Source organism: Setaria italica, chromosome II (assembly GCF_000263155.2).
Source record: "Setaria italica strain Yugu1 chromosome II, Setaria_italica_v2.0, whole genome shotgun sequence".
NCBI lineage: Eukaryota > Viridiplantae > Streptophyta > Magnoliopsida > Poales > Poaceae > Setaria > Setaria italica.
The window spans coordinates 41,112,249-41,129,884 of NC_028451.1; the positions used below are offsets into that span (position 1 = coordinate 41,112,249).

A 17,636-nucleotide genomic window follows, 5' to 3' on the forward strand; every position below is an offset into this window, starting at 1 on the left:
GACATTTTTTAAAATTTCTTTTCACGACAGCCGCTACTTCCTTTTAAGACTTTCAGCAAAAAATGTTAATGTTTGAAAATTCAAATATTGGAGCAAAATCGACAAATTTGATGTGAGTCCATTTGAAACCCCCTCCTTCCTCTTTCAAAAAGGTCGAAAACGACCCGTGCCCGCCCACCCGCCCGCTTCCCCATCCAAACCCTCGGCGGCGGCGGCCGGCGACCATGTCCCGCTGGAAGGAGAATGCCTCCCCTCACCACCTCCACCCGCGCGGCGCTCCCAACCCCTCCCCACTCCTCCCCTGCAAGCGCCCACTGCAATCGCCATCCCCATGCCCGCCTCCGCGCCGGCCGCTCGCGGACGTCACCGGCAACGCGCTGGAGCAGCGGGGCGGCGGGGAGACGAGCGGGTACGGGTACGCCACTCCCCTCCCGAAGGCGCCTAGGCCGTGCGGGTTCCTTCTGGCCGACGACGATGACATGGACGAGGCATTATTGCGGGAGGTGGACGCCATCTGCGAGGAGCACGCGCGATCCACGGCCAGGAAGGAGGAGAAGGAGAAGAAGCTGGCGGAGGAGGATAAGGGGACGAGTGAAGGGCCGCTTGCCGCGGTGGCGGCGATGATTGACGACGCCGGAGCAGAGGTAGCAACGGTACGTCTTTGGTTTCATGATGCGCCTGGAAATGGGGTTACGGATCGTGGGGGTGCATTTCATTTACGAATGCGGAGTTGTTTAGATTTTAAGGGAATGCGGAGAGCTGAGACATTGGGGGGAAGTTGTTGTTTGAATGTTTGTTGAAATGGGGTTCGCTTTGGAATGGGAATATCTGTATGCTGTTAGTTTCAATTTTTGAAAATGAACTCACATTATTGCTCCCTATTGTGGGTGGAATTCAGCTGGAGGATGCATTCTGGGAGGAGGTGAATGCCGTCTGCGAGGAGTTTGATGCCCAGTCTGATGCAAAGAGCCAGGAAGGGGTGAAGGAGGAGCCGGTGCAGCAGCAGCAACAGCAGGAGGAGGAGGAAGAGGAGGAGGAGGAGAGCTTGGTGCTGTCCTGTGGTGATGCTTCACTTCCTCCTGTTATTTCCATCACAGCGGAGGGTGGGGAGGTATGAGAGTATTTTTTGTTCATAAGGCTTGTTTCTGGTTCCATGGATCAGTGTCAGTAGAGAAAAATTGGGAAGTTTTTGTACAGTGCATTGAATTGTTTTAGATTTGGGGAACATCCTTTAAATATGAGAGTGCACTGGAGTAACTTCCTTAAAGTCTTGTTTCTTTAACTGAAACGGGAGTCAGGAAAAACCTGTGAAGCATAACAAAATTCATGTTTATTGATATATGGCAGGGGAAGATAGGGAAATGAATGTGGAGAATTTGGGATCCATTATCTTTTGAAATGCTACTCAGATTTGGTTGAGGTGCTTGATTTGTAAGAAAATTTATGTGTTCAATTTCTTTTGAGATGAATTCAGTTTGAAGATTCATTCTGGAAGATCAATGCCGTTAGCGAGGAGCACAAGTGTCAGGAGGCTATGATGGAGATGGAGGAAAAAGATGGCTTGATAGCATTATGTGGTGATGCTTCAGTTTCTCCAGTAATTTCCATTGCAATGGGGCCCGAAGAGGTACATATTTTTTTCTTAACCTCATAGAATGAAATGATGAATAGTTGTAGACTTGTAGGACATCAGGCAGTTCTTGTTTCCTGTGTCTAGGACTGAGGAAGAGGATCAGTATAACTAGAAATTGAATTGAGTAGGTTTGGTTTGGAATCAAGTTTCTAACTGAGTTCATTTGATTCATTTTCTCTTCGGATATGTTTAGCTTGCTGATGCATTCTATGGGGAGGTTGATGCCACCATCCATGAGGGGCATGCTGACATTTCTGCTGCCAAGGGCAATGAGGAGATGCAATATATGGAACTAGAAATAGAGGGTGATGAAGGGTGTGCTCCAAAAAAGTACTATGAATATTTGCACTCCTTGAACGATAGGCAGAGGGAGGCTGCATGTAGTGATGTGACTGTTCCACTAATGATTGTTGCTGGTCCAGGAAGTGGAAAGGTATACATACTTGTCATTTTATCTTTTGTGTATTCAGAGTGTATTTATTATATTTTCTTAGCATTCAATATTATAGATATATGAAATATAGTTTAACTCTTGCCACCACTTGATTACCCTAATTTCAATATATATTCTTTGATTATAAAGTTCAACTGTGTCCAATTGTTTCAGTTGCTTTCCTCTGTCGAGGTAAATTTTATGCATGGTTTGACATGTTTACAGAATCATTTTAACAGATCAAGAGTAATACACAACACGAATGTAAAAAAAAAATCCATACCTTTTGTTCATGTAGCTGCTACAAGTAAATAAGCAAAGTAAACACTGATTTGAAATGTTACCAAAACCCAGATTGTGTGATTCACTGTGACAAAATTATACCAAATAAGTACTAAACTACATCGCCTGGGCTTTATTCTTCCAAACGATAAAATGATTGTAGATGAACTGACAACCATGGTTTTTTTTGTCTGCATCTGCTTTTGATCTCTCTAAAATGGTTGCATGTGTTGTGTCTGTGGGTGATTCACATATATTATTATGTTTTGGATTTTGCAAAATGCGCCATTTAAGTTTAACTGAACTGTATTGAACCTGTTGGAACTCCTACAATCTTGTGACTAGTTCCATGCTTTGGTATATACTAACCCCCCTGTAACTGGCATGACCCAAAGACTTCCACAATGGTTGGTAGGGTGCTCACACTGCTCAAAGAGGTATGGTTATTGTCTGATATAATCACTATATACGTAATATGTAATGACATTCTAAACTCACATAACCGTAAATCTCCTTCTCATGACTAGGGAATTCCACCATCAAACATTCTCGCTATGACATTCACCACAGCTGCTGCCTCAGAAATGAGGGATCGGATAGGGAAAGTGGTGGGAAAGGCAGTTGCCAAGGAGATTGCAATAAGCACATTTCACTCATTCTGCTTGCAGCTTTGCAGGACACATGCTGAAAAGTATGTCTTTTCTGGTTGTAGTATACTTTATAGTACAACAGATTTCTGTACGCTTCTGCTCAACCAACTGAATTGCCTCATATTATTAATGAAATCACTGATGTACAAAACTTGCGTTGGATAAATATGAAAGTTACCGGATGGAATGGAGCTTGCACAAAAAAAAAACTGCAAACAATGTAAACTATTCTTATCAAGATTAACTTAGATTGGTTTTCAATTGGGATGATAATCAATCAAAAGTTCGAGATACAAAGATGATCATGATCAGTTTGAAGATTTATCAAACTGCTTATAGTAGATAACTGTGCACTCCAATGTCTCAGTATATAACACCATCTAATGTCACGATCTTGTTTCTTCTTTATGCTCTCTTTTTAATACCTTGCTCTTCCTTACAGTTTATCAAGCTTACTCACTTTGCAGCTACTTGAACACTTGGATTATGTACACATTATTTAATATTTTTCATTTTTTCCTTTATGGCCATTTGAAGGCTAGGCCGCACATCTGAATTCATAATCTATGGACATGGACAACAACGAAGAGCCGTTATCGAAGCGGAGCGTTTATTGGAAAATGACAAAAGAAGTGGTGCTGAAGAATCAACTAAACAGTATGAAGGGGACATAAAAGGTTCTTTCAAGGACAAAGCTAAGAAGTGGCAGAAGTTTATTGCACAGGTGCCTTCTACTTTTGATGATTTCATCAGAAATATTTGTTTCCAATGCTCTCTTTGCACTGTTACATAGGAGTTTATCAAAGGGACTAGGCAGTCACACTCACATTTTCTTACTGTTATACCTTTTTTTAAAGTTGCGCAGCAAGGTTCTGTCGGCTAATTTCCACCTTGCTGCCACAAATGCACAGCCAAAAATATTAAAGGAACTTTAGTGTGCTTCCAAGATATTGTTCTGGAGGCATAGAAAGCCAAATGCAGTAATGGATCACTCCAAGTTTCTCAGAAACAGTAAAAGAAACTGTAGTTAGGATGACATCCTTAATTGTGGACCGTATTTAGCTATATCCTGAACATAAGCTGTTCACTTCATGTGCTTGAATTATAGTCATGGTGAGGAGCTTCATATTGTGCACTATTCATCGTGGAACATATTGGTCTATGCTGTTGGGCTTGCTATTAGAATGTCTACCACACTGGAGCCTTGTGGATCAAACCAATCAACGTGGTCTGTCTGGAAGCAGTTGTCTCTAGGGGTTTTCAGGAAAAATAAACTTGACATCCACAATGTGGCCTGTTTTGTTGCCATTTTAACCTTTATGGTAGTTGCATTTTTTTTTATCGTATCTTTCCACCTTTCTTTAAAGGCAAAAGCTTCAGGAAGAACTCCAGAGGAGTATGAAAAGAAGGGTGACTTGACAGGAGTAAGCTCTCCTACTTTGTGTAATTCATTTTTTTCATACTTCATTTTGATGACCAAATTGACGTTTGCCTGCATTTTTTTTTTGTGTAGGCTTCTGTTCTTCGGCATTACAATGAAATATTAATATCTTGTAATGCTCTTGATTACCATGATTTTATAAACTCATCCATAACTCTTCTCACGAAGTTTCCTGAAGGTAGTTTGATAGTTTCAGTTCAAATGTCAGAACATCATTTACTTTGATGACTTGTTGATTAAAAGGGTGTGTTCCTTGCCTGTGCAGTATGCAAAGAGTGCCAGGATATGTGGCAGGCAGTAGTAGTTGATGAGTTTCAGGATACCAGTGCTATGCAATACTGTCTTCTGAAGATTCTAGCTTCCCACAATCACATAACTATTGTTGGTGATGAGGATCAGGTACACAAATTTGATATACATCTAACATCCTATAACTTTTGGTTTCTGAATTACTTTGTCTTGTCTTATGTTAGTCCATCTTCAGTTTCAATGGTGCTGATGTATCTGGCTTCGATTCATTTCGTAGAGATTTCCCAAATCACAAAGAGGTAACAGGGTTGTGCCATTTTCTGCATGGGAACTTTCAAGTTATCTTAGTCCTGTTTTTTTCTATTAAGTAGCTTGATATGCCAATGACTGCAGATCAGGTTGAGCAAGAACTACCGCTCCACACGTGCAATTGTTGAAGCAGCAACCGCTCTAATTCACAACAACACTAAACGGCATCATCATAAGCTTGTTGAGACTGATAACCCTTCTGGTTGTAAGGTATCCTTAATTGTTACCATTTGTTATTGCATCACCTTTTTTATTTACTTATATAATCTTTAACTTTGCATAGATCACTGTGAAGGAGTGCCACAGTGAAGATTCTCAATGTGCATTTGTTATTGACAAAATTATTGAAACTACGTCTACTTCAGCTGACAGCTGTAACTTTGGCAACATTGCTGTCCTGTACCGAAGACAGGTTGAAAGTTTTTTGTAATCTATTTTGATTTTGGAGTATATTTTGGTTATGCTTGCAAGTTGCGACCTAATTTTCTCCTACATAGATAACTGGAAAAGCGTTCCAAGTGGCATTCCGCAACAGAAAAATTCCCTTTAATGTCCATGGTGTTGCTTTCTACAGAAAGAAGGTATCTGAATTTAGTTTACTTCGGACATTCATTGCAGAGTAGAAATTTCTCATGGTTTTCTGTCTTTCCTTCATAGCTATCAATTTTATAGTCCTTGGTGCCAGTAACATTTTCAAAAGCTTGCAAATTTCATATGCTTTCCGAATTAGCGACCTTTATTTATCTTGTAAGGAATGCAAAGAACTTCCTCGAACAATTTTACATGTTCATATGTTATTTTTAGTTCTTGACACAAAATACTGATACATTATATCTATATACTTGTATTGACTGGATTGCTGTAAGAAATAGTCACATAGCTATTGTTTCTCTATTGTTCCAGAATTTATTGCATATTATTTTTTTTGTTTGCCTTACCGTTTGTCTTGAAAAGATGGCTGGCCTGAGCTTGGCATTTTTTTCATTAACAAATCCTAAGCTTATCTCATCTTTTCATTTTAATATATGGGTAGGGAAGCAACAGTACTTGTTATTTCACCATTATTTAATAATTACGTAACAAACCTGTGAATGCAAAGACGGCAATAATCCTCTGCATACTATCAGTTATGTGACAATGTTGGTGCTTTGCCATGCAATTATTCTAGGTGATCAAAGCTATCATGGCAATACTTCGAACCACATTACCTGGCTGTGACGATGGCCCATGGCGTCAAGCCTTCAAGGCCCTTTTACCTAGTGACAAAGAAGAAAAGAAGAAGGTTCAACTTTTACCCAATTTAATTCTTCTAATTTTGTACCCTTTGGTATGTCAATCTGCATAAATTTGATAAATTTTCGGTGCTTTCTAACTTTCAGATTATAGATCATGTTGAAAAGATTTCACTGGCTAGAAAGTGTAGTTTTATATCCGCTGCTACTGACATCTTCAGTGCAAAGGTCTCTGGTACCTTCAAAAGGTTGTTCTCTTTTCCTTGTTTACTTACTGTTCTCAAACATCATAATTTCACTGCCAATTGTGTTATTTTTCTATCTGATGATCCTTATACACACTTTTTTATTTTTCTCTCTTTCTGCTCAAGGAGTGACAAATGGTTGCTAGCTGCTTGACAGCAATCATGAGATGCATGCATTACAAGAATCGAACTTGCACATCTAGCATATAGTTGTTTTTTGGGGGGGGAGCCATTATATTCAATTTTCTTTTAATTAAAATTAATTGTTCTTTGAAATGAAACCTGTTAATGAAAAAAGAACCATGTATGCATGCTCTCATTATTATACGGGGATGATTATTGTGTATGCTGATATGCATGTTGCGTGTGCTTTGAGCAGCCCAACTGCTGAACTGCCTCCCATTTGAGTACAACCATCGACCAATTCCCATTTTGATGCTAGTCTTACCACCTTTCTTCTTTACGAGCTATTGTTATTGATGTTATTTTCATGCTCAAGGATTGAGTGCAGTACGACTTTATTATGATTCTCATTTTGTTGACTGTAGGGCCCAGATTACTCAAGGACGTAAGGTTTTATCGACCTTGGATAGCCTATCAAAACTTGTTGAGAGGGTATGGGGCATTTGTACCTACAGTGTTACTAAATCCACACATATTAAGTAAAAGGAAAAATGATTCATAAAGAAAATAAACATCTATAAAAATTAGAAAGTAGACTTAGATCTCAAATTTGAGTTCTTGAGAAAAAAAATCTTATTCTGTTTGATCCGAAATATATGTCCATTTAGCCTTCTTCCGAATGCAGCAAATATTAGTCCATAACGACTCCAATGCAACATTTTGTTTCAATCTTTCATGTGTGCCCCATCCTTTAATGCACCCTAATAATTGCAGTAAACTTGCCAGCTATCTTAACTCTAGCAATAATTGATGGGCAATAGGGTTACTGTACCTCTTTACCTTAATTCTTGTGCCCAAGACCCGAGTCCAAATGGACTTGTATTTGGGATCGGAGGGCGTACAAAATTTGAGCAATTATCAATGGTTATAGTAGTACTTTATTTCCCTAAAATATGCTTGTATTGTTTAAAAGGTTCATATTATCTTTTTGTTAGTTCTTCAGGAGCTATAATTTTTTTAAAAAATTTGAATGTTACAGGAACAATCAGTTTCAGTCATCATTTCCTCTGCAGGAGACATGCTACCTCAGGTACTAGCTAACTTGTTGCAATGTATTCAATGAACTGCCGACTTTAGTGTAGTGTTTCTCACTTTCATTTATGATCTGTGAATTGTTGGGACAGAATAAATGCCTTTAAAGGAAAAGTTCTTTTTTAAAACAGTAAATAGCTTATCCCTGTTAGTTTATATGTGCAGTTAGTTCAGACTTCATGATGTAATAATTTAATTCATGTAATGAAATCATGAGATCATTCTGCAGTACAACAATAGAAGTTCAGTGAAGCAGGGTTTAGATGGCAATTTGGGCATGGCTTTCCACCCATTCCTGTCATCATTGGGTAATGCCTTTTTGCCCATGAGACCAAGGCCCTGTTTGTTTTGGTGTTGCGGTCGCGGTGCGGCAGCCAACCGTGAGAATCCCACAGAACGGGCCGCGGCAGCCGCGCGTTACCGCGCCGCGATGCCCCTTCCCCCACTGCGACATGCCTAGGATCGCACCGCGCTTAGCCCCCCGCGGTATGAGTAATCTTCCTGATTTTTCCCCTGATACCCTCGCTCTCCCTCCCATTCCTCCCTCTCTGGCGCTAGGGTTCGCATGGGTGATTATTTGTTGAACTAATTGGTATTTCAATGATTTGGGATGACTTGGCTAGTTCAATGACTTGGAATGTAGTTCAATGACTTGGAATGTATTAGTAATTATTTTATTAAAATTTGTGTTTCACAAACTTCAAAAATATTGTCAAAATCATGCACTCATGAATCAAATGAGCTATCATCAGTCATAGGGGTATACAGGTCATTTTACACTCAGAAACAGATAATCAGCTACAAATAATCAGGGTTGCCAAACTACCTGCTTATCCAGCTAGTCATGCACTCATGAATCAAATGAGCTACATCAGTCATAGGGGTATACAGGTCATTTTACACTCAGAACATATAATCAGCTACAATTAATCAGAGTTGCCAAACTCCCAGCTTATCCAGCTAGCAGATTCTCTCGACAGCAGATTCTCAGACAATCGATTCTCAGATAAGCTCAAACAAACAGGGCCCAAATAAAATGAAAAAGAATGCATGCCTTGGTGAACTAACAAACAAGAGAACAAGTTGTTGGACTACATTTGCATGGGCAGAACTTTAGTCCTAGACTCCTGGTAGTGTGCCTGTGGACTAAAAACCAAGATTGGAACCCATCAAGATTTCCTGGTCATCCCTAGGCAGGATGGACCCTATCATAAAACGCTAAACGATTGGAGGAATCAATCATCTAGCAAAGCACCATGCACGTTTACTAGCTTGTCATTCTAAACCATATCACCATAATGTTGGATTCGGTCATTGTGACATTATTGTTTACCATGCATAGTTTGAAACTTGGTCTACAATGAATCATGCTAGGCACCTAGTGTAAATTATTTATGCTGTACAAAATACAAAGTTATGCAATAGACCTACATATTATTTTTGGGTTGACAATAAACTTGTCATGAATATCCTTGTACCAATGGGGACATCTGTGTAGCCTATTCATGGATAGAATGTTATTGGTAATTGAGGTCATGAATCATGAATTTGAGTTCCCTCTCCTTGGCAACAAAGCTGTTCAGAACTTCCTCCTATGTGGGGTGCATCTCCCATGAAAATGGCCAATTGTTGGAGATTTTAAAATTTCACTGCAAACATTGTTTCTACCTGTTGCAAACATTGTTTCGGAATATTGTGCAGTCTGAGTATCAGGAGATGCTCAACATTGCTTGTCTTCTTGTCCTACCAAACCTTGAGGCAGTTTTAGCTTACCACTGCTAATCTTTGTTAAATATTTGCATCTGTTTTTTTATCCAATCTCTGCTAAATTTTTTATTCCATTTCTTTGGCAGAAATATCTCCTTGAAAAACGTGCAGTTGTTGATGTTGACAATGGCAAATTGTTAAATGAAGATAGTGATATCAGATCAGTAAGTTCAAACCCTATTGTGCACTTATTTTATACATTTATGTTTCAGAAAATATTAGGTTGGAGAAATTATTTTAAATCATTCTGGATGTGGCATACACAAGAAGTGACATCAGCTTTTGTTGGATCAGTGCAGGTTCTTCAGTTTTTAATGGATGATGTGTCTGAATTCTTGTCAACACATTTTTCTAGTACAATGGAGAGCAGCAAGACCGAGGAGAAAGGCTGTGCTTCTACACTTCAAGCTTTTATCGATTATATATCTTTGAGGGAAACTGAAAATTTTCGATCTCGAAAGGAGGAAAATAAGAATTCGATCACATTAACAACTATTCATCAGGTTATTTATCTCTTGATATCAATTAGTATTGTTTTGCTGTGTCATTAGGTAATCCTGTGACGCTACGATAAATGATGATATTTCCTTTTCAATTTGCAGTCAAAAGGTTTGGAGTGGGATGTTGTGTTCATTGTGCAGGTATTTTCTTCACTCTTTAGGAGGAGCTTACATAAAAATACCAATACTTTGTCACATATGTAGTATTAGACAGGCAGGCAAGGCAGCCACCTAGACGGTCTACGGGTCTAGTGGTGATTATGTGCGAAGGCTGCCTCCAATGGTTGAGCTAGTGCATTAGCTCTTAGCTTTGTCCATCTCATACAAGAGATAGCAAAAAGATTACACCTCCAATGGTTTGTCTAATAGCACATTGTTCAAAGCATCTTGGGTTTACAATCTCTCTCATCAACAAAGCGTGGAGCCTACTTTTTCTCTGAGCTAGCTCTTGAAGAAGAGATAGTACACCTTCTCTCCTCATCTTCTCTCTTTCAAGTAAGCAAAATGATGAGTTGGATTCCTATGAGCTAGCTGGGGTGTTATTGTTGGAGGAGGCCTAAGGTGGAGTCTAGATGGGCTTGGCAGAGTTTTTTTTTCCAAACAGTGTGTGGCAAAGTAATCACATGTACAGGGCAAATGTACCAACAGAACTGATAGAATGCTAACAATTTTCCCCCATAATTTGGTGACACACAGCAAAGTATTGAAGGTCAATGATGAGTTCAAATAACAATGCACTAATTTATGGCTTTATCATAATAAATGTCTGTTTCATGTATACTGATAGTATCAGCAACTGCCAACTATGCTAATTTATCTTAATGCAATGATGCACAGCTCTCCTACATATTTGAGAGAAAAAAACTATGCGAATTTGTCAAGAAGGTATTTTGATGTTAAATCCTTCTTCGTACAGGCAAATGATTCGGAAATTCCTTTGTTGCATGAGTACAATGGCACTGTGAAAGAAGCTGGAAGCACACTAGAGGTTTGTTCAAAAAATAATCACATGTATGTCCTTAATGTACATACTTGGTGAATTGTTCAAAATTTTCAGGAGGAGAGAAGGCTATTCTACGTTGCGATGACACGAGCTCGGAAAAAGTTGTACATTTTGCATGTTACAGTTGACTCTAATCGTCAGGTAGGTTATTGTGTATTGATGCTTATGTTTAAGCAATATCATTTTTCTGACTCTATTTGTTTACAGCTTCTGCAACCTTCACGTTTCCTCAGGGAAATTCCTGTTCACCTTCTAGAGGTGCAGGTGAGCAATACATTGGGATCTAGTTTTACTATGTCTACTCCTTTCCTATATGAGTAACATATTTCCTTATTTTATTGATGGCTAAGGTAAGAATGCAAGTGGGTCGACCAAAAACCCATGCCACTCAATTTCCACCTAATTATTTGTACATATAATTGGTAACTAAAATAACTAGGATGAGTCAATAGGGATATTTCACTCACTTTCATCCCTAGCCAAAGGACTTTCCTGAGTTCAAATTATCCTCTGTTCCTTACTGTTAAAAATCCCAATACAAGCCTATTTGTTTACTTCTTTCATCATCAGTCATACTCATGTTGTATCTTATATGTACATAATTCTTCACAGTTTTTTCTTTTGTTAACTTGCAGGGCGAGGAGACTCTCAGAAAAATTCCAGAACAGCCTTCAGGGAATGTTCCTTTTGATGGTCCGGAAGGGGATACATCAATTGGAAAGCCTATTATGGAACAGAACGAAACTTCGCCTTGTCCAGAACTGGCTCAGTCATGCCTTGCTAATGATTTCTTGAGAAGGTAAATCATCTTTATGTTATCTGATATTTCATTTTTAACTTTGCTTGTGGGTAGTTGGAGTTTTCTAGTGCCTAAAGAAGTTATTTCTCCTTTGCACAATCAGTTCAGTTCCTGAATAACAGATTCATCACATTCATGCAGAGCTAGCTTTGCTACATTACTTTACATTTGTTCCCTCGCTTCACTTGATTCATTAATCTGTTTATAGGTTTGACATTGATGATAGATCGGTAGTCTCACATATATTTCATCATTGGGGCAAGAAGCAGGCATTTCAAAATCCAAATAGATTGCTTGATAAGGTACTGTATTCTTCATTGTACATGAACATCTGGGGGAGAACTGAATGAGGTTAGGCTGTTAGCTATCAGCAGGCTAGGATTCTGTGATGCCTTCCATTGTTGCAGTTTTGCGATTGCAAGATTTTTTTATTGCAATTGCAAGTTTGTGACATTGAAACTCTGAAGCTTTGCGATTGCCAGTGCCCCTATATGGCTATTTCATGTTGGATGTATGCTTGACTTTTCAGATCAGTTTTGTGATTGATGAACGCCTACGGGGTAAAGGGTACAAGCGCAAGGTGACTTCTTGTCCTCTTTCCCATCTCAAAACATCACCTGACTTATTAATTCTCCTATCAATTAATCTGTTCTTTGTCGTTGTTTGTTGTGTTCTTGCTGGCACTGTTGTTTGTCATCTTCTGTAATAGTAAAAGATCACGTAGCTAATTAATGTGTACATTTTGTTTACACAAAAGTTCCCTCTTGCATTCGAGAGCTTAACCTGGGGAAAAAAAACTGATGAGTTCTTATCCAGGATGTCTTGCGAAAGCTGAAGTCATTCCTAAGTGGTGATGAAGCATTTGGTTACGCACAATATGTGAGTTTAGTTATTATTCTCAGTATTACACCTTGACAATCCTGTTTGTTTTCCTTATAATAAATAAAATAAATAATGCAATAATGTGAAATTCAGGTTATCAAGTGGGAACAGATTCCTATTGAGAAGCGTAGCCAATTAACGAGAGAAAGACAGGCAAGATTTTGGGCCATCACAAATATCTTGCATTCTTAATATTAAGGAGGCACCTTTGCTACGAAAGTGGAGTCGTTTATCTGTTCTTCGGGAGACCTTTTTGTGACTTATGTCAGTTTGTGTTTTTGTTTCAGGAACATTTCCAAAAGCAGAGGATAGAGAATTCCATGGGTTCGTCGGAACCCACAGCCAAGCAGGTCAGCTAACTCTCTGTTCATCTCGTTTTCAATGCTCTTTTTTTTTTTTGTGATTAGATGCATCAACTTGTTAGTTTGTTGGAATCACATTTCTGTCCGTCAGTGCTCTTCATGCTGCCTGTTCATTTTCAAGCTCTCTCCGGAACCTGGGCATTTTGAAGCTCTCCCTCCATCCCTCTCTCTTATCAGACGAAACTGAACTCTTGGTCCCTGTGCATCCAAATGCAGATATCCTACCTCCGGAACCTGGGGTGCACCATCACTCCGACCTCACGTTTACACGCATCCCATCTCATCGAAAAGTACAAATCTCTTTGACTTGATGCTGCAGAGCAGATGTGCCCAACCGCTCATATTTGTGCAAATCCTTGGGATCATGGACTTGGACTGTGGTTGACGGAATTCATAACTGTATAACCATATACCTTGTGTACATGCTGTAAATATTATGAATGTAGTATGTATGAACTCTTTTGTAACCTGGAGACATCAGGGTTTTATTGTATGACACAGCTCCGTTCAGAGTTAGACATTGTGAAATCACGAGGAAAAAAGTTAGACAAGTGATTAAACAAACGGGAAAGTGTTTTATTATCCATTATAGTATTGATCTGGAGCATTGCACAGAAGAATTACATTGAAATCTTGAACTGAAACACCAACTAAAATCTTAAAGAACTAGTACACATTAATCGAGACCCGGTTTGGCACAGTTTTTTTCTTTTTTTTGCGAAACAGGGTAGATTATATTAATGAAGCACGGTACATCTAGTACATCCCCCTTTTACATAAAGGACCCTTAAAGAAGAAGAAATTACATAGACGTCCTCATCCTCTTCTCCGATGAACTGCTCCGCCTGGGAACCAGACCGGAGCCAAATCCACCCATCACCATCGCCGGAGACTCCAAACTTTTGGTAAGCCGCAAGATCCAGCGCCTCAGACCCTCTGGGACGCATCTTCATCCACTGAACGAACGTCGGCGAACTTCGCACCATGGACGATGGAGGAACCGCACCCGACGCCAACACGCCGGAGCAGGAGTCCAGGACGGCCGACGACGAGGCCGCCAGCCAACCAGACAAAGACCCCAACAAGGGGAAAGACCACAACTCTACCCCGTACGCTAAAAGGTAGAGGTCAACTAACCTCGCTCCCTGCTCACCGGGGATGACGCCGCCGCCGCCGCCGAAGAGGCACAGGAGAAAGATGACCATAGACGACGATCCGCACGCCATCGCCGGTAAATACGAGCTAGTAGACCTACATCTACAGCTATACAGGGCCCTCCCGCTAAGGTGCCGGGCTCCCCTACCCGCTCCGCCGCCCAGAGGGCCGCCGGAGGGGAGGAGGCCCGGCGGATCGACGGGGGGAAGACGAAGCCGCCTTCGAAATCGCCTGTGGCTACTGTAGCTTGGGGAAAACTCGCGAGGTACAGGGCTATATATCGGTTTGGCACAGCTTTTGAATTGGCTTATCTATAGAAAGTATCAAATTTTTTAAAAAATGAAGCTACCATCGAAAAAATTAATCTTATGCTTTATAATTTTATGTTTGTTTTTGTGACAAAAGGATGATATACATTATACAGTCATACACAACATACATGCACCCACAAGTGTCCTGCCCCGCGAAGTTTATTAGTACCGAAATGTCTATGAAATCCAAACATCACAAAAAAATGAACTAAGAAAAAAATATAGGAAATTAATGTAACACTAGATCCACATATGGACTTATTATTGAGAAATTAAAAAAACACAATACACTCTTAGGGAGGGTTTATATCAGGACCAACTCGATACTTCAGTTGATGTTTTTTAGTGGGTTGTATACTCCGTAGAAGTTGCACTTCTCTTGATGTTTGCATTGCTAATTTTCGTCGAGGATGGCAGGGGCGTGCAGCACCATGGTCTCGATTGTGATTCCTGGCCCGAACGCCATCATTACTCCCCACTCTGGTGCTTCTACCCCTTCCTGCTTGGTCGCCCTACGACGACGCAGCTCATCGAGCACGAAGATCACCGTCGTGCCGCTCATGTTGCCGAACTCGCTCAGCACGTGCCGGCTCGCCGCCAGCTTCCCGTCGTCCAGGCCGAGCACTCCCTCGATGTGATCCAGGATCGCACGGCCGCCGGGGTGGATGGCCCAGAAAAGGTCGTTCCACTTGGCACTGACGCCAAGCGCGCCGAACGCGTCGATCAGGCAGCGTTCAACATTGCACCCAAGCAGCCGTGGCACCTTGTTGGAGATGTGGTATTCCATGCCGCCTTTGTTGATCTCCATGGAGATGTCATCCTCGGTTCCCGGTATCGTGGTCTGCGAGGCGAAGGCCATCTCGAACAGGGGCCGCTCCACGGGGCCGACGGGGTCGGCGCCGATGATGACGGCGCCGGCGCCGTCACCGAACAGAGCCTGGCCAAGGATGTTGTCCGGGCAGCCTCCCTCCGGGCCGTAGAAGGCGATGAGCGTGATCTCGGAGCACGCCACGAGGACGCGCGCGCCGCGGTTGTTCTCGGCGAGCTCCTTGGCGAGCTGGAGCGACCTGCCCCCGCCGTAGCAGCCGTGGAGGTTGAGCATGGTTCGGGAGACCGTGGGGCTGAGGCCCAGGAGCGACGCGAGCCGGCGGTCGGCGCTTGGGGCCCGAGCGCCGGAGTAGGTGCTGAAGATGAGGTGGGTGATCTCGGTGGCCGGGCGTCCCCATTCCGCGATGGCCTTGGCGGCCGCGGCCGCGGCTAGCTCCGGGACGGCAGCGGAGGCGATGTCCACGCGGGCGTCGAGGGACGGCAGCGTGCGGTCGGTGAAGTCCGGGTTGGCGGCGAGGAGCTCCTCGTTGAGGTGCATGAAGCGCTGCTTGATGCCCGACTTCTTGCCTGAAATATATAGCCGCGCATTCATATTTGTTCCGATAATCTGAAAGAAGACGAAGCAAAATGGAAGGAAACGAGCTGCATGGTTTCTTACAGATCCTGGTGAGCTTGGCCTTGAGGTCGGTGAGATGCTCGCTGTTGGTGACGCGGAAGTAGTAGTCGGGGTACTCGTCCTGAGTCATGGACGTTGGCGGGTTCGCCGTGCCAATGGCGAGCACGGCAGCCGGTCCATCGGCGCGCTGCGCACGCCTGATCTCGCCGGCGGTGGCTGCTGGAGCGCTCCCCATGGACGTCGACGACACCGATCGATCAGTTAACCTGGTAAGCTTGCTCGCTCTCTCTGTGGCTGCTGGGCTCTAGCGTGCTTAGGGCTAGTAAGATGAGTGCGAGCTTGGGATGCTTGCGTCTTGGTGCGTTAGACAAGCTGGAGGCGTAAGTGCTCTATTTATACTAGGAATGGTGGGTGTCGGTTGGTTGGTTTCGTCGGAGCATTCCGTTGACGGCGACGTGCGTTCGGCTGGGCTACTGATCTCATACCATGGATGCCACTTGCCGCCGATGCTGTTGGGGAATGACTTAATAACCGGTCAACCATGCATGCATCCGAGGAGTTTGACATGTCACGTAAACACGAGGGGTACCGAGGTTACGCTCGACGAGTAGTTGAGTTCCTCTTCGATGATACCAAAGTCGCTAGCCATTTAGCTAGCATAATATTTACTAAGACAATATTCAGGCAAGATTAAGGGAATGGGTCAAACACTGAAACAATTTAATATAACCGAAGGGAGAACATTGGAATGGAACACTCGGTGGAATCAAATTTTCCAACTCCTTTTGGAAATATAAAGGGCTGTTCGAGGTAGTGCAGTCTTCATAACCAAAAAATCATTGTTAATTCTTCATATAGTTTGTCAAATGATCGCAGCAAAACCATGATTCTGCGCTGCTACGGTAAAATCAATTGTGTTTTTTAAACTCATGGTATTTTTTTTATTTCTATCACTAATTTTTTATTAGGCTTATTGGATGTCTACACATTTGCTAGAAAACAAAAATAATTTTGACTTAATTATTTCCTTCAACTAAAATACTCATTAAATTTCTACCTTTTTATTTAAGCAAAAGATTTGCTAGAGAAAAATATACACATAGTCCGACTTATTAGCAAACATTGCTGTTATCTTAAATAGTGTGCATGCATTAGTAGATGTGGATTCGTTTCTAAGTGCAAGTAGCATACAAGCAACATGCACCAGCGCTGCTCAATATGTGATAATTTTTATCTTCCCATGTAATTTTTTTACTCTAGTACGTATTGAACTCATAAATACCATGTTCTTTTCAAGCGACAAATGGTTCCTAAAGTTTGGAAAGTAAATAGATAGCTAGAAAATTAAAAAAATGCTTGTATAGATACGTATACGTTCTTAGCAAACTAAGAATATTTTTTTTACCATGGTACCAAAAGGAATATGGATATGATCATTGCCATGTATGGCAGGTGATGGTGGAGGGCCTACGTAGTTTCCTTAATTTAATCGTATAATTTTTAGATAATGGATGAAAATCCAGCTTCAGACAATCACAAAAGAGGATGCAGCAGACCACAATTATTACAAAAGGTAGCCACTGTTACAGCGCCAACACATGTAAGAGACAAGTAGCTTAAAACAAAAAAAAGAAAAGGATCCCTCCAAATTGCAGTTCGAGTAGTCATCCTTCATGGCTTGCTTCATAAAGTCGATTCTTGATGATCCATCTTCACACCAAGTA

The 17,636-nt window shown here is 41.5% G+C and overlaps 2 protein-coding genes across 4 annotated transcripts; one reads left to right on the plus strand and one right to left on the minus strand.

Annotated features, from left to right (window-relative positions):
• The first annotated feature begins 181 nt into the window (after positions 1 to 181).
• LOC101758726 (ATP-dependent DNA helicase SRS2-like protein At4g25120) lies at positions 182 to 13,566 on the plus strand. 3 transcript variants are annotated; one of them, XM_004957721.3, is made up of 31 exons: positions 182 to 653; positions 899 to 1,111; positions 1,475 to 1,627; positions 1,827 to 2,066; positions 2,744 to 2,785; positions 2,876 to 3,039; positions 3,536 to 3,722; positions 4,366 to 4,422; positions 4,512 to 4,617; positions 4,705 to 4,838; positions 4,913 to 4,987; positions 5,082 to 5,207; positions 5,281 to 5,409; positions 5,495 to 5,578; positions 6,166 to 6,279; positions 6,377 to 6,477; positions 7,023 to 7,089; positions 7,637 to 7,687; positions 9,543 to 9,620; positions 9,756 to 9,959; positions 10,059 to 10,097; positions 10,873 to 10,944; positions 11,014 to 11,100; positions 11,167 to 11,223; positions 11,595 to 11,758; positions 11,967 to 12,060; positions 12,288 to 12,338; positions 12,575 to 12,637; positions 12,734 to 12,793; positions 12,928 to 12,990; positions 13,219 to 13,566. In XM_004957721.3, exons 1-31 carry the CDS (start codon positions 225 to 227, stop codon positions 13,306 to 13,308), a joined length of 3,594 nt encoding a protein of 1,197 aa, XP_004957778.1. In that variant the 5' UTR covers positions 182 to 224; the 3' UTR covers positions 13,309 to 13,566. The 3 variants fall into 3 exon arrangements, 2 of the variants coding, with proteins under 2 accessions (XP_004957778.1, XP_022680208.1); XM_022824473.1 differs by having other exon boundaries at positions 182 to 644; XR_002676488.1 differs by lacking the exons at positions 11,967 to 12,060; positions 12,928 to 12,990; positions 13,219 to 13,566 and having other exon boundaries at positions 12,734 to 12,792.
• Positions 13,567 to 14,862: 1,296 nt separating this feature from the next.
• LOC101776434 (bisdemethoxycurcumin synthase) lies at positions 14,863 to 16,147 on the minus strand. Its single transcript, XM_022824474.1, has 2 exons — positions 15,955 to 16,147; positions 14,863 to 15,863 (listed from the first exon to the last, which is right to left on the minus strand). Exons 1-2 carry the CDS (start codon positions 16,145 to 16,147, stop codon positions 14,863 to 14,865), a joined length of 1,194 nt encoding a protein of 397 aa, XP_022680209.1.
• Between the last annotated feature and the right edge of the window lie 1,489 nt (positions 16,148 to 17,636).